Here is a 14,626-nt window from a genome sequence, read left to right as displayed (position 1 = left end):
AACACCTGTTGGACACCATACAGACTACCAGCATGAGGCAATTCTTCTTCAACGGGCTTTGTCCAGAAATAAACACTGAAGATTTTTTTTCAAGGGTCTTAGGGTTTACAAGCCGGAAACACAATTGGGAAATACCCAGAGTGTTCTTCTGAAGAAGAAATAAAATCTAAGAGCTCTTTTGGTAAAAAGAACCTTTTGAGAAGAATCAGTCCTGCATTCTCAGCCTCTGGATTGGTCCGAGATGCTAATATTCTGGATGTCCAGTGGTGTGGAGCATTCTTTCCTAAGTCCTTGGGGGGGTTATCAGAGGATTATCTGTAGGAGATATCCATATATATATTCTCCGGGCATAACTGGAAATTTTGAAAGTTTAAGTTCCCAGGCTAATTAAAGAAATGTTTCCTTATGCCTTAGCCTGTATGATTTTATTTATTTACTTTTAAATATTTTATTTATTTTTAGAGAGAGTGGAGGGAGAAAGAGAGGGTGAGAGAGGAACATCGATCGGTAGCCTCTCGTGTGCTCCCCAGCGCGGTGCCAAACCCACAACCCAGGCCTGTGCCCCAACCGGGAATTGAACCAGCAGGCCCTTCCTTCACGAGGCCCAACCTGCTGTGCCAGCCCGGTCCGGATTGCCTGTGAGATCTCAGTAATTTGGCAGCTTGACTATAGTGACTCCATCTTCTTTCCTCACTCCTCAAACGGCCATCATTCCTTTAGAGGACGTCACGACTTCCCAAAGCTGGGTGTGGGCTACCACCGCGACACAAAGCAAGGACTGTATGCGGCCAGCGCGGCCCAGAACTGAGGGTGAAGGGCCAGTACGATCCCAAGGTTTGACAGGTAGTAACTAGTCATGGGTATTTAAGAATGAATTTAAGATACTTACTCTTTTAATTAATAGGTACCATTTTTTAAGCAGCTATTGAATGGCTGGGACGTGGGTGGACATTACATCGTTTAAGCGTAACTACTTAATAAGCAGAACTGCTGGCCATCACGTTCGGCCTGGGGCCTCAGGGGAAAACGACCGAGTGGCTACAGGTGCTGTGGAACCAGACGTCCGGGCACCTCTGCGCCCAGCGCTTGCGTAAGATCATTTTGCACGGAAGAATCTTTAGACTGTCTACGCGGGTGAATAGGATTATGTTGCTGAGATTCGGTTCTAGCAAATCACACGTCAATTTTCCTATATCCTTGGCATATTCTTTTATGGTGATTTTTGATTCAGAAACAATAGCTACCCCGGATAGAAATGTTTCTGAAAGGAGCTGTTTTACAAGGCAAGAATCCTATCCCTTTGCCAGTGTCCTCCACTGAGGTCACTGAGGAGGACTCAGAACTGGGCTGAAAGGGAGAAGGGGGAGCGCGGGGAGCTTGGTTATTTCCCAAAGAAACAGGTGTGTAAGTACAATGTAATAAAACTATGCAAAAAGAACTCCTAGGCCAGTTCTGTGGACCCTCCCGTGGGACTGTGCAGGCCTGGCCGATGGAATTAGGCTTTGTCCAAACCGAGGGGCTCTTCACCTCCAGTCCACTGCTCTGGTCAAGCCTCCATGAAGTCCATATGTCATTTTTCTATCGAAGATGCGGGCTTTCTTTTCAGATGCAAAATGAAATAATAGTCCAAGCGGGTTTTCAGTTTACCCTGAACACAAGAGGAAGATGCTGCCGGCGAGCGCAAGCCCCGCTTCGAGGACAGAACCCTCCGCCTTTCCTCTCCCTGCCAGACATCAACCCAAAGAAGGCAGAGCGACACCCACCTCCTGACATCCTGACGCCTATCTGCACCTTACCATCGGAATGCAGGGATCCCAGATTCAGTCTCGAGGACCACCTCGTGCTGCCATGTCCGGTTTAAACTGTCTGCCTCCCTTCAGGTAAGTACACTTAAAGGCAGGGATGGAGCCCGAAAGTCATTGCTTTGACCCTAATAAAGCACCTGTTAACAACCAGAATGAGAGGCTGCCTATTTCAATTCCGATGACTCTATTTTTAGTGATCTAAAGGGGGGGGGTGTAAAAGATGGGGGGGGGCAGGAGATGGAGAGAGGAGACAAAACAAAACGTAGCTCTTCCGAGCACCCTTTCAAGTTTCGGAAGTTCCCCTCTGTGTGCTCTGGCCCAAGTAGGGAGCACTCCACCTGTTCACTGCTTTCAGTGGGTGAGACCACATTAAAATTCTAAGAGCACGGCTTTTCAAGATAGTTTGGATCCTAAAACTGAGATAAAAGAGAAAGAAATCTATGACCTGGAGGAAAAGGGTCCCCTAACTTCCCTGTCATTCTCGTGTCCGAAGCAATTTTAGAGAAGTCACTTCATCAGTAGCTACTACAGGTCCACCCACACCTGTGACCTCTTAAGCCTCAAGGATCTGAAAGGGGTTGTTAAAAACTTTATCTTAAAACGTGTGTTCTTGCTAGAGCTTTATTCTGTGAAACCTGTCGGGCCTTTCACAAGCTACACTCAGCACAAGGGTGAGGGGCAAGGGTGGAGCATGCCTGGAAGCAGAGCGGGCGCACCGAGCAGAGGCGTGCAGGGAGGGAGGAAGGGGAGGCTTACTAATCCCGTGCGACTGGGCTTGCTGCTCACGGAGGAGGCCACCGAGCTCACAGAGCTGAGCGAGGACGCCGATGGGCTGCGTTTCAGGCTGGCGGGAGTGGTCGCCATCACTCGCCTCACAGCGGCGGCCTTGGCTTTGGCTGGCGTGGTGGAAGGGAAGCCAATCTTGGTCACTTTGTGGACGGGAGCGAACAGGCCATATTTGGGTTGACACTGAAAATACCTATAGAGAACAACAATAAGGACGGTAACCAAACACTCAATTATGAGAAATAACAACTATAACGAAAAAGCTCTCCTAACTTTCTGCCACGACTGGTTTGCGGTCCCTGCTGCCGATGGGCTGGCGTGGCACAGAGCATGCGGCACTCACATGGAGTCAGGCTGACGAAGACGCTCACGAACAACATGATACGCAGACACAGAATTACTCGTCTGTTACTGAGGTAACCATGGGAGTGAACACTCCTACCATTGGACAGCGTACAGCAGGAGCTCAGCAACACGGTGGCCCCACCGAATAAAACAGAGGGAAAAGGAGAGCAAACAGGCACTAGCTCTGGGGCTCTGTAAGCCGCGCTCTGCCACGTCGCTGGATATGTGGGTGAGCTCTGTCTGAGCACCTGTGCGTGCAAGAGGGCGACCACACATACCTGGTTCCAGCGACAGCCCCGTCGTTCTTGCCCAGAGGCTCGTCTAACTCCACGCCACACCACTCCCCCTTGGCGAAGTCCGTCTCCCCAAGGAACCGGACGACACCGGCCTTAGTGCCGCCGACCTGGAAGAAGAGAACGTCAGGATGGAGGGGTGAGCGGGGTCCCGGGGTCCCGAAGCGTGACCCTCTGCAGTTCCAACCAGCACTCAAGCGCCACACCCCGGGGCTATCAGCAGGCTCCACCCCCCTCCCCACCCTCCTGACAGCATCAGCTCCAGAGGTGGCCAGGTGGACCTGGGTGGCTTATGCTACCAAAGTGGTTCGGTACCTGACATATCCCAGTAATGAAACAGCCTAGGGAACATGCAGCTATTAAGGCTGCCCACCAAATTATTCCCTTCTGTAGAAAAATATTTTACTAATCCAGGGCGATTTCCCTGTTTCAAAGTAAATATTTGCTGCAAAAATAAAACCCCTACACCACTAAGGAAAACAGAATTCACCCATACTCCACTGTAACAACTGCCTTGTTGGTTTTCTCACACTTCCTGTCTACCTTTTATCCACAGAAACCGGCCACACGTACACCTTCAGGACCTTCCCACACGCACACACCTCTGTCTTCGGCCTCTCTAACTGCATGTTTCGTGTGAATGTAAACTCCTTATTTTCCACTCTGAGGGTCTCCGTTCTTCACAACCGTTACAATCACTATTCTTCACACGTTATTTTACATGAACTATTCAGAGTTACCTTTTTAAAAGTCTGACTCTTTGTCCCAGCCATTGTTTGAGAGAACGCACGAACCTCATTTCCAACGTTATCCCACCAGCATTTACTCATTACCCTTCCTTTGCCACTCCACTCTCCGCCGCAGATTCCCTCATCACCTCCTCCCTCACGTGCACACGGGTGTGTCAGAGCCTCCCTCCGGGCTCAGCACCTGTGCGGCCGCCCAGCACGCCAGGTACAGGCTGGCTCACGTGTGCTAGTGTGCGTTTCCCTCGCTGCTCCTGAACAGGTTCACATTTTCTTTTTCTGAGCTTCTTTTTTTTAATTCCCCCAATTTTATTTTATTTTTTAAATTAATAGATGTGAAGAGCTCAGAACAGTACCTTATATATATATTTTTGTTTTTTAAGAGAGAGGAGGAGGGAGAAGTGTATTGGTTGCCTGACTGGGAATAGAACCTGACTGGGAATCGAACTGGTGACCTTTCAGTTCACAGGCCAGCACTCAGTGCACTGAGCCACGCCAGCCAGGCCAATTCCACCTGTTTGAAAGAGGTGGGTCACTGAAGGAGATTAAGGACGTTACCCGCCAGAAGTAAACGTGATACCTGTGTCCTCAACCCCAGAGGCAGCCGCTGCCAGCACTGGGCTTCCCCTCCCTGCTGCGTGTCGGCTGTTCCGTGTTCCACGTACGGAGGGACCGCAACAGGCACCTGACTCGTTTTTCATTTGGGATGCTCACTTTTTCCTTACCGATCTAAAAGCTACACACACTAAATGTTAATTGATTCTTCAACAGCCAATACATCCTAATCGTTCCAAAGTGTTAAACACAAACATGGATGGAGGGAAGAGCACCCCTCACTCCACTCTGTGCCACGTGTCCACCATCACAGACAACCGTGGTGCCACCGCCTTCCAGCGCAGACCCCTCCTGGCGGCCCTTCTTCACGCGTGCGCACAGAGGAAGATGTTAATTTCTATGTTTTCCCGGGAGCGCCACCCTCTCTGTCCGTGTGGCACGGACGCTCTCTGGCTCACGCCCTCAGCCTGGTGTGCGACACTCCTCTTACACAGGTCTGCTTACCTATTAAACTTAAAATTCACTCTGGCTAACTCTTAAAAAGTCCAATGAGACTGTTAAATGTAGGTTGTCTTGGGAAGGTGACTTATGTCATTGATCTTTACAAGGAACCAGCTTTTAGGTTTTCGCCTTTTTTTTAATGCTCTTTACTTCATTTAATTCATTTTGTATACTTACTATTTCCTTTTGATTTATTGTTCTTTACTTCCTAATTTTTTAAGACCGATGTTATTTTTTGTCTTGCTTTTTAATACCGAAGGCACTTATTTGAACTTTTCCTCTGAGTACAGCTTTTTATGAGTTTGGGATGACACACATTCCCCAGCTCTGTTTAACCCTTTGTTGAAGACAGAAAATGTTAAAGCCTCAAAGCTTGCTCTCTGAAAGAGAAACTTCCTGTGACACCAATTTAAGGAACAAAGGGGTTGTGGTTTAAGGTGCTCCGGGTGTGAAGGGCATGAAGGGTGACGAAGGGCCGTTCTGGGGTCATGGGAGGTGTCACACTAGGAGAGACGGAGTTGGAGAAGACGCCAGCCAAGACCTCTGGGCGCCTAGATCTGCAGCCCGCACTCCCGGCAGAGCAGGGTGGGCATGCAACCAAGATGTCCTGAACAAACAGAAGGTGACCTCTCAGTTGTCACATAGCAAAGGCCACTGTTCCATGTCAACCAACTAAAGGAAAAAGACAGCCCGTGGCTGTAGGGGCACTCGATGCCTCAGGGCAGGCGAGGAAGGAATACGCTCTGTGCACTTGAAAGCGGGACAAATTCAAATGCCAGCTCTGTCTGTTAACTAGTCAAATTGCTTAATTTGTTTCCTCACAAGTAAAATAGGGGTAATTACAGGACTGTTAATTACAGGAGAATTAAACTAAAACAACCCGCTAATGCTGAGCAGTGCCTGACAGACCGAGCCTGAGTCCAGCACATGCCGGCAGCGGGCCTGCCCACCCCAACGAGCCTGCAGCTCTAGACCTGGCCCATCTGACCTCTCCCTGTCCTAACTGGTGTGTGCGGACTCTGCAGGGCCACCTGTGTAACACTGGCCTCCGTTTTCTGCCTCTCCTGCAGGACGGCGCCCGGAGCAACTGTCTGGACAGCGTCACGCGGGCAGAGCTCAGCGCATTAGCTCAGGATGACGCGGCCTCCTCCGATAGTCTGTGGGATTCCTTGCGGGCGAGTCTAAGTTACCGTCACGATGACTGTTTCCCCAAGAGGCATCCATCCAACGGGCTGTGGGCAGTAAGATCCCCGAGCAAACCATAGGCCTCAGGCAGACCAGAGGCTTTATGAAAACTGACCACACGACAGATTAGCAACTCTTTCTCTAAGAGCAGGCCATCTCACATAAGCATTTGCCCCGGGGGGGAAATGCCTCGCCACCAAGTTTGTTCAGCTCCTGGAACAGGCAGCTTTCTTACACTTCCCCCCCTCCTCCCCCGGCCAAACCTGAAATTCTGGACTCACAAAGCAGACAAGACACTTTCCTCTCCCCTGTGGAAGATCATCAGTAATCACTCAAAGTGTCTCCAACAGAGATCGGAAGTCACAAAGTCCTAAAAATCACTCAGGCACCTTCCTCCTTAAACATTCTACAGTGGAAATCTTTTTCTGGGCATTGAAACATGATTTCATGAAGTCGGGCTTCACTCCTCCCGTGCTCCAGCAAGTCCCAGTACGTGCATTCACATTAACTGTAAGCCACGACTTCCGAGTCTATGTTTTAGGGGCAGATATCAAGACTGGCAAGGAGAAAAACGTCCACACCAGAAGAAGAAACAGATTCCCGTGGCAAAGGCCAGCCACCCCCATTCCTTCTCTTCGCCCTCAGAACACGCGCGTGTGATTCCTAGCGCTGTGGCCAACCGAAGCCAAAATCAGGAGTCGCCACTGGAGACTTTACACCAGAATCGCACCCAAAGGAGCACCCAGCTCTGTTCACGCTTTAGCAAACCTCAGATTTTTACGTTCTCGTTCATTTGATATATTGTTTCTTGAGTGCTGGGGCCCTTTAGGATACAAAGATAAAAGCAGAATACAGTGTGGGACACTGATGGAGAGAGGAATTCAAGCAAATAATTCCAGTAAAAGGTGACGGCAAGAGGTTACGGAACTGGCCCAGGTCTGCGGGAAGAACCCCACCGCCGCACCACCCCCAGGCCTGTGGGAAACTCGGGCAGTGGCAGTGCGGACACGGGGCCAGCGGCCGCGGGCAGGGCACCGCTGAGGGTGTCTGCAGGGGCAGCACACTCAGACCCGCATCAAGATACATCTCCCTGCGAGCGCAGGAAGCACAGGACTGAGGAGAGGCCAGGCCGGGAGTCTGGGAGTCCAGGTGAAGGTGACAATGGCCCGATTCCAGGCAGGGCTGGTGGGGAGGTCGGGGCGGGGGGGGGGGCGGGGGGGGGGGTGACCACAGAGCGGAACTCACGGGGTGGCCAGGTGACCACAGGCATTCCGGAGCCTCAGAAGGGACAGAGGGAACACCCTCGCAGTGCTCTCCTGCCGCAGAGCGGGTGGACGGAGGGAACCTGACTGCTGGGCCCGACCCCGCTGCCCATCAGCACCTCGAGGTTCATTCTTTCCCTCCCCGTGAGCCCGCAAGGCTCTGCGGAGTGAGACTGAAGGCTTCTGGAAACTGAGAATGAGAAAAATCAAAACTAATCTCGGAAAAGGTAATTCAAATCTGCAGCAATCCTCCTTGCAAAGGAATCAGGCTCAGTAAAATCTATCGTGCCGGAAAAGGTCTCAACAGTCGGCCAAGGCCTCCAGAAAGAGTTGTTGACGGACTGCGAACATCTGGAATATTCTCGACCTTAGGCCACACGTGACAGAGCCTTCTATTAATAACCACCGTGCCACAACCGAGCCGAGGAGCGGCCACGGTGGAGAGCAGCTTCCTCAGAGCAGGACCCGTCCCAACGACAGCCCCCCCCCCCCCCCCCCCCCCCCCGGCAGATGACAAACAAATGCCCAGGATAAGTGCAATGTCACAGCCACACACGGAGATTCGGGGTTTCTAAGTCACCGGTAAGAGGACTGAGAAAAAGAAGAAATCAAATTAGAAAGGGCATACTTGTACTCTTTGTGAGAACATAAAACAGTAATAGCTTTTTAGATTGTACTTTGGCAATATCTATTACCATTTTAAATGTATATTCTATGGCTCAGGAGTTTCATTTCCAGGTGAGAAAAAATGGGAACAATCTGAGTGTCTGTGATTAAATGAGGTGCGCTGCTTCCAAACAGCAGCTTGTCATTTTAAATAAATGCTTGTATTTAGGAGCCCAGAAACGCCCCAAATCTACCGAGGTACATTGCAAAGTGGTGTGTATATAATATCACCCCCACCATACGGGTGTTGTAAATTTACATGTTATAGAGAAATCTCACAAACACATGTTGAATGAAGGAAGAAAAACACAAAAAAAGGACATACCAGATAAACTGCAAGTTATTTAAGGTTCAAACACAAGCAAAATAACTCTTATAAATAAAGATAGTTTTTATTTCTCAGGAAGACTTTTTTCCCCTTTCACAGCATCTGAAAGGCCTATAGAGTTATGCTCTAAGATGCTCAGTGTAACAGCCCTGGGAGCAGCTCATAGAAAGATAAAACTTGTCACTTAAAAAAAAAAAGTCTGGCCCTGGCTAGTACGGCTCAGTGGACTGAGCGCCGGCCTGCGAAGCAAGGGGCCACTGGTTCGATTCCCAGTCAGGGCACGTTCCTGGGCTGCAGGCCAGGTAACGGTACCAGGTGGGGGGTGCATGACAGGCAGACACGCACTGGTGTCTCTCTCCCTCTCTTTCTCCTTCCCTTCCTCTCTAGAAATGAATGAATAAAGTCTTAAAAAAAAAGTCTGCAATCTCCTTCTCATACATAGTCATAAGCTAAGAATGCAGCGTAGCACATGCAGTCCCAGACATGGAGACGTCCACGTTGAAACAGAACAGCTGGGGGTGACTCATGCTTCTCAGGGACCTGACATCACACCCCAAAATACCGTGTACACCCCAGAAATGCAGCAGGGCCATCTCAGAAACACTCGGGGTAATTCACGGCCCCGGGGACCTCCAGTCCGGGAGGGACGTCTCCGAGAGTCCAGGGAACCGCAGCATCAGCCCACGGAGACCCGTCACACAGGGCAGAGCTTGGGAGCGTTTGTTAGAAGCGGCTCTGACCGGCCCTCCCCGGGCCTCCAGATGTTACCGAAGCCGGCACGGCCCAGGCATTCTGTCACTTCACTGAGGACTACAGGGTGGGGGGGGGAGTGACAAGGGGGAACTTCTCCAAGCCTGACTGCCTTCCCCAAGACAGGAGCACCTGCCCTGACTGACGTGGCTCAGTGGGTGGGCGTCGTCCTGTGAAAGGTCTCGGGTTCTGTTCCCCGTCAGGGCACCTGCCTGGGTCATGGGCCAGGTCGCTGGCTGGGGGCGTGGGAGAGGCAACCCACGGATGTTTCTCTTGCACATCAGTGTTTCTCTCCCTCTCTTTCTCCATCCCTTTCCCAGTCTCTAAAAATAAATATTTCTTTTAAAACCACAGAAGGGCACCTGCTACAGTCACACTTCAGGAGCTGCTGTCTCTGGATCTTGCAGAAGCCACTAGGCTGAACACCGCCCCTAATGCAGAAGTCCCTGCCTGCTGTCCCTGGGAAGTCAGGGCGAGGAGTGTGGGGAAGGCAGGCCCGCCTCCCGCCCCCTCAGCACCGGCCCAGTGAGGCAGGGGCCCTGCGGTGCTGGGGATAGGGCTGGGAAACTCTTCACCAATTATCTCATAACAACGATCTAATAATTAATCTGGGTTCCACGTGGATTTGGGAATCAACAGACTTTTTCTTTAACCAGGTAAATTTCAAACCAAACATTTTAGATTTCTAAATCTAATTTCCTTAATGGATTAATTTTAAAGTACGGCTGTTTTATATTTCTAAATGAACGATTTCTATTACACAGAGCAGCATAAAGAGGAAAAACACAGGGGCTGGAGAGAAGAGCAGTGACAGACGAGGACATCCGTCACACGGCCACGCGACCTGAACGGAGTCACCTTCTCCTCTAGGCTTCAGTCTCACCGGCGAAAAGAGGCATGTGGTGATCCTCGCCAGCTGAGATGCTGGGATTCTGAGAAACCCCTGGAATTTCTCCGAAAAATACTCCCCCCAAAGGCAGGAAAGAGTTTTACCACCTCCAGTAACAATAACACACTTGTGAGACTTCAGACTCACAGATTCAGACACGACTCTGTTCACTAGTTTTGAACAGGTAACTAAAATAATTAAAATGTTTCTAGGACCATGCCACTCAAACCTCGCCAAACCACCTGCACCTGCAGAACGGCCTCCCCCCTCCCTAGGCCTACAGAGCGAGTCCCCCTCTCTGTCAAGGGCCTGCCCGGCCCCAGCTGTGCGCAGGGAGCTCCCCCCCCCCCCCCCCCCCCGCCCCCAGGGAGCGAGCTCAGTCCTTGCCCTCACCACCACACCTCCACACTGTTCCTCTAGGCCACGCGCGGGTCAGGAGAGTAAATGCTCTGGACTCAGCCATCTTCAAGTAAGTAAATCAATAAACACGCCCATCTCCCCTAGCCGCATCACTCTTCCAGCATCAGCCCGAACCCCTATCCTCCCCAATACCCAACTTCTTCAGGGAAGGGTCACCCCAAACCCAGTCTCGTCCACCTCTTTACCTACAACCAGCCAGAGCGACCTTTCTAAACTGCAACCTCATCGCACCCCTCACCCCTCTCCCCGCTCTGAAGGTCGGAATCAAAATCCCTCAGCCTCACAGGCCCCGTGTCGCCCAGCACCGGCCCCTGTAGACCCCACCTAGACCACGAGTGTCACCTCCTACCAGGTGCTGATTACACCTGGGAAAGGACACTGGCGTCTTCCTCAACACGCCAGCCCCTTCTCATCTCGGGAGTCTGCCCTTTCCTCTGCTAGAACGTTCTCTCTCACCACCGTGTCCCTCTGCCTGGCCAATCCCTAGTCCTCGGGGCCACCCGAGTCATGATGTCCTCCTGGAAGCCTTTGGTTACAAGTTGGACCAGCCTGACCTTGTCACATTTTCTGCTCTAGCAGCCAAACAGCACGCTACGTGGCTAGTACTTTAATTCTTTCTCACTTTAGTTGGTGGGAAGGAAGAGCTACTTGTGCATTCTTACAACAACAACAACAACAACAAAAAGCCGTTTTTAAAGAACTTTTTATAAAGACATCTAAGGCCTCTTCTGAACCTGTTTTGTCAAGTAAAGTAAACTTAATGGCTGTAAGTTGTGAATTCACTAAGTTCCTTAGAAATGTTACCACGTTTCCTAAGTTTCTTAACATCCACTAAGTTTCACTAACTATTCTTCTGGCCACACTGGTAGAGAAAACTAGGAGTGAACAATGCAAACTTATGTTCGTTCTATGCTCCAACTCCACGGCCAAGTTCCGATTTGTATCCTGTTTACATATAAACTGAACTACTAGCAAAGCCGATTCATTTCTCCGAAAGTGGGAGGTCATCCCTCCAGAACAGACCCTGAGCCTGTATTCCAACCACTCCTCAGCGACTGCGCCCCGGTCCCGCACGAGGACTCGGGAAGGTTTCTGGACTCACCAGCACCCTGTCTCCGATTTTGAGCTCTCGTTCTCCTTTCTTGATGGAGCCGGCCTCCGAGAGGTTGGAGGTAGATTCGCTGGCAGTTTTCGTAAGGTTGCTGATGGGCGGTGTGGCCGGAGCTTCCTTTGCCGTCGGCTGGGACGGTTTCGGAGGAACACTTGAGGGGGGTGCTGGGGAGGGGGCCGTGGCGCTGGCTGCAGCTGTGGACAGAGGCGAGGTCGCCCTGCAGGCCTGAGTCGTCTGCAGGCCATTAGCTTCATCTTCGGCCTGCAGCTTCCTGGTCAACTTCGAAGGCCGTGTGAATATGCCCTTTAAAGGTCCGCACTGGAAATACCGGACTCCCGCCACCGAGCCGTCATTCTTGCCGATGGGTTCATCCAGGACGATCCCGGCCCACTGGCCTGGGGCAAACTGGGTTTCTCCCAGAAACTGGATGAACCCGGGCTTGTTTCCATTCACCCAGACCCGCTCCCCAACACGGAAGTCGTCCACAAATTCCTCCTGGGCCTCAGAGGAAGGGGCACTGGATGCCTTCTCACTGGGTACCGGTTTTTCTACTGGAGCTGCGCCTGCAAACAGAAGAGAGGATCAGAAAAGGTTCAATCTCACTCTCGAGCAGACCGCCCCTAACTTAAAGGCAATGCTGCCCAAACTCAGTGAGCTGGTGAGATTTAATCCTTATTTGCAATCAAGATGGGAAGCAGTCAAAACAACAAAAACCAGTCCTCTCCCCAGCGTTCATCACACAGGTCTGACTTCACTCTTCGCTCCACCCCCACCCTGAACGTCAGGAGCAAACCCGAGGTGGGCGCCGGTCTCACGTGCGAGCGGCTGATGAAAGCCGACAAGACTCAGCCCGTGCACCAGAGGCCTGCTGTGAGGCTTGAGGAAGGAAGGAGGGGCTGTGTACTGCGGCCCCTGTTGTCATCACTCCAGGTCAACCAAGCGAGCCCCCTCCTTTGCTAGGACAGGGGGCGATCCAGCGAGCGGGGAGAGAGCATGTCTGGCCCGTGAAGGTGAGATAACCGAGCAATTGCTACTCTGGCAGAGAGAGACGTTAGGTGTTGCCAGAAATGTGATGTTTTCACTGGAAACTTCAAGCATTCACCCTGCAAGCGTTCAACAAATATTTCGTACGAACTGGCAACGGAGGCCCACATTCTTAATCACTCTGCGCTGACTAGGCACACTGTGACCTTAGCACGTCGCACGGCCTCTCCGAGTTTCAGTGTCTCCTCTACAAGGGGAAAGTGGTGCGAGGGTTTGTAAATGAGTATTCAATGAGAAACCGTATTTACTCATGCCGCACGTGTCTTTTGAGCTCCTCCCACTCTGGGACGAGTCCAAGGCAGTGTTTTTGCGGGGGGGGACAGAGCCTGACAGCACAGTATGTGCCCTCACAGGGCTCAGTCTAGACATGAGGAGACGGGCAGTAGGTTCAGGCAGCCTAAGTGCTGTAGAGGACACAGCGCCCTTGCGGGGAGCAGTCAGGGAAGGCCTGAGGTGGTGGTGTGTGGCCTGAGCCCTGATGAGCACCCGTCCATCATGCAAAGGCTGGGGAGCAAAGCAGTCTGGAGCTACACCTCTTTACACTACCCTACGGGAGACTGCGGAGCTTTAATCTGTGGAGGATTTTCTTTTCTTTCTTTCTTTTCTTTTCTTTTTTTTAAGACACGAGTCAATGCCCTCAGGTAGGACAGATAATAATCCACCAAAGGCAGGGGCCAGCCCACTCAGCTTTTCAGAGTTGGCTCTAGCTTTGTCCATCAGCAACTCCTCTTCCCAGGGGGCTACAAGCACCAGTCTCTGAAAAATGACCCATAAAAGTGCCTTGAGTTCCTTGGCAATTCTTTCCTTTTAAGCACGTAAGTTTCAGTATTAATAAGCTGCTTTACTCTTTTAAAAAATCCAGTGTGTGCCAAGCACTGTTGAGGGCGTGAAGTCGAACTGCTCACGACCCCTGGACTCCAGGCCTTTCCGTGCAAAGGGGCGTGCAGGGCAGGTGCTACGAGTGCGACCGAGGATGCTGAAGCAGGACCTCGAGGATGCTGAAGCAGGACCTCGAGGATGCTGAAGCAGGACCTCGAGGATGTGAAGGGGTCTTAAAGAGAGGGGGGGCCCTGAGGGAAGGAGAGCAGATGTCAATTTTGACTGCTTTCCTCAAAGCTAATTAGCCTTGAAACAAACCTATTTCCTCACAATTCTTTGCTTTATCAGTAAAGCTTTCCTATCACCTATGATGTTTCCTGTCCTTTCTGATAAAAACCAGGCTTTACCCAACAACTATTTACTGAGCTCCTGTTACAGGCCAGGCAAAGTCCCAGGTGTGTGGGCAGAACACAGCAGTGAAAAAACAAACACCAAGAGCCCCGCCCTCGTGGAAGGCCAAGGAGCATCTTCACGGACGAACGTGCACAGTGCCGGCCTTGATGCATTATGGTGGGCACCCATCCGGAACGGCTGGTAACCTAAGATGTCTCGTTGTATGTTAAGTCCCATAAAAAGACTGCAAAGGCAAGCACTGGAAGCCCTCTCTCTCCACCTCTCTCAACAAAGACTGAAACTGAGCGCACACTGAAACCTGGAGAAGAAGCTGAAGAACCGACGAGGAGGAGGAGGATGCTGAAGATCATCGAGGGCGTGGGCCCATCTATAAAGTGGGGGAGGCTCCCTCAGCAGCGAGACTGGACTCCCTGCCCTGCCTGCGCCCTCCATGCCAGCGCCACCTTCCTGCAGACGGCATCACCTCGTCTTTCCCTCCAGACCAGCCCCCGTTTGCTCTACGCGCCCCTAAACCCACGGTCCTGAGGAGTGCGGAAGACGCGTGGGGAGAAAAAGGGAAAAACCAAGGATCTGCCTGACCCCACGAGGATCAGACACGGACGGCGCGTAACTTGACAACTGTCTTACCACCTGACACTGAGTCAGCTACGCCACGAGGACAGCCTACAACAAAGTAAACCCCTCAGTGATGAAGACTTTCAGCCAAA

The 14,626-nt window shown here is 51.5% G+C and overlaps 1 protein-coding gene across 6 annotated transcripts in view; it reads right to left on the bottom strand.

Moving 5' to 3' along the window:
- CLIP1 (CAP-Gly domain containing linker protein 1) overlaps positions 1-14,626 on the bottom strand; it is a 98,553-nt gene that overhangs the window by 48,755 nt on the left and 35,172 nt on the right. For all 6 annotated transcript variants that reach the window (XM_053928275.2, XM_053928274.2, XM_053928277.2 and 3 more), the window contains exons 3-5: positions 11,634-12,205; positions 3,215-3,339; positions 2,562-2,784 (exon numbers count right to left, since the gene is read on the bottom strand). In XM_053928275.2, the coding sequence (XP_053784250.1) occupies positions 2,562-2,784; positions 3,215-3,339; positions 11,634-12,205 (920 nt within the window). The remainder of the gene's footprint in view (positions 1-2,561; positions 2,785-3,214; positions 3,340-11,633; positions 12,206-14,626) is intronic.

The sequence above is a fragment of the Desmodus rotundus genome, chromosome 7 (assembly GCF_022682495.2).
Source record: "Desmodus rotundus isolate HL8 chromosome 7, HLdesRot8A.1, whole genome shotgun sequence".
NCBI classification, from domain to species: domain Eukaryota; kingdom Metazoa; phylum Chordata; class Mammalia; order Chiroptera; family Phyllostomidae; genus Desmodus; species Desmodus rotundus.
Note: the sequence above shows the minus strand (reverse complement) of the source record. Positions and strands in the feature narration are given on the sequence as shown.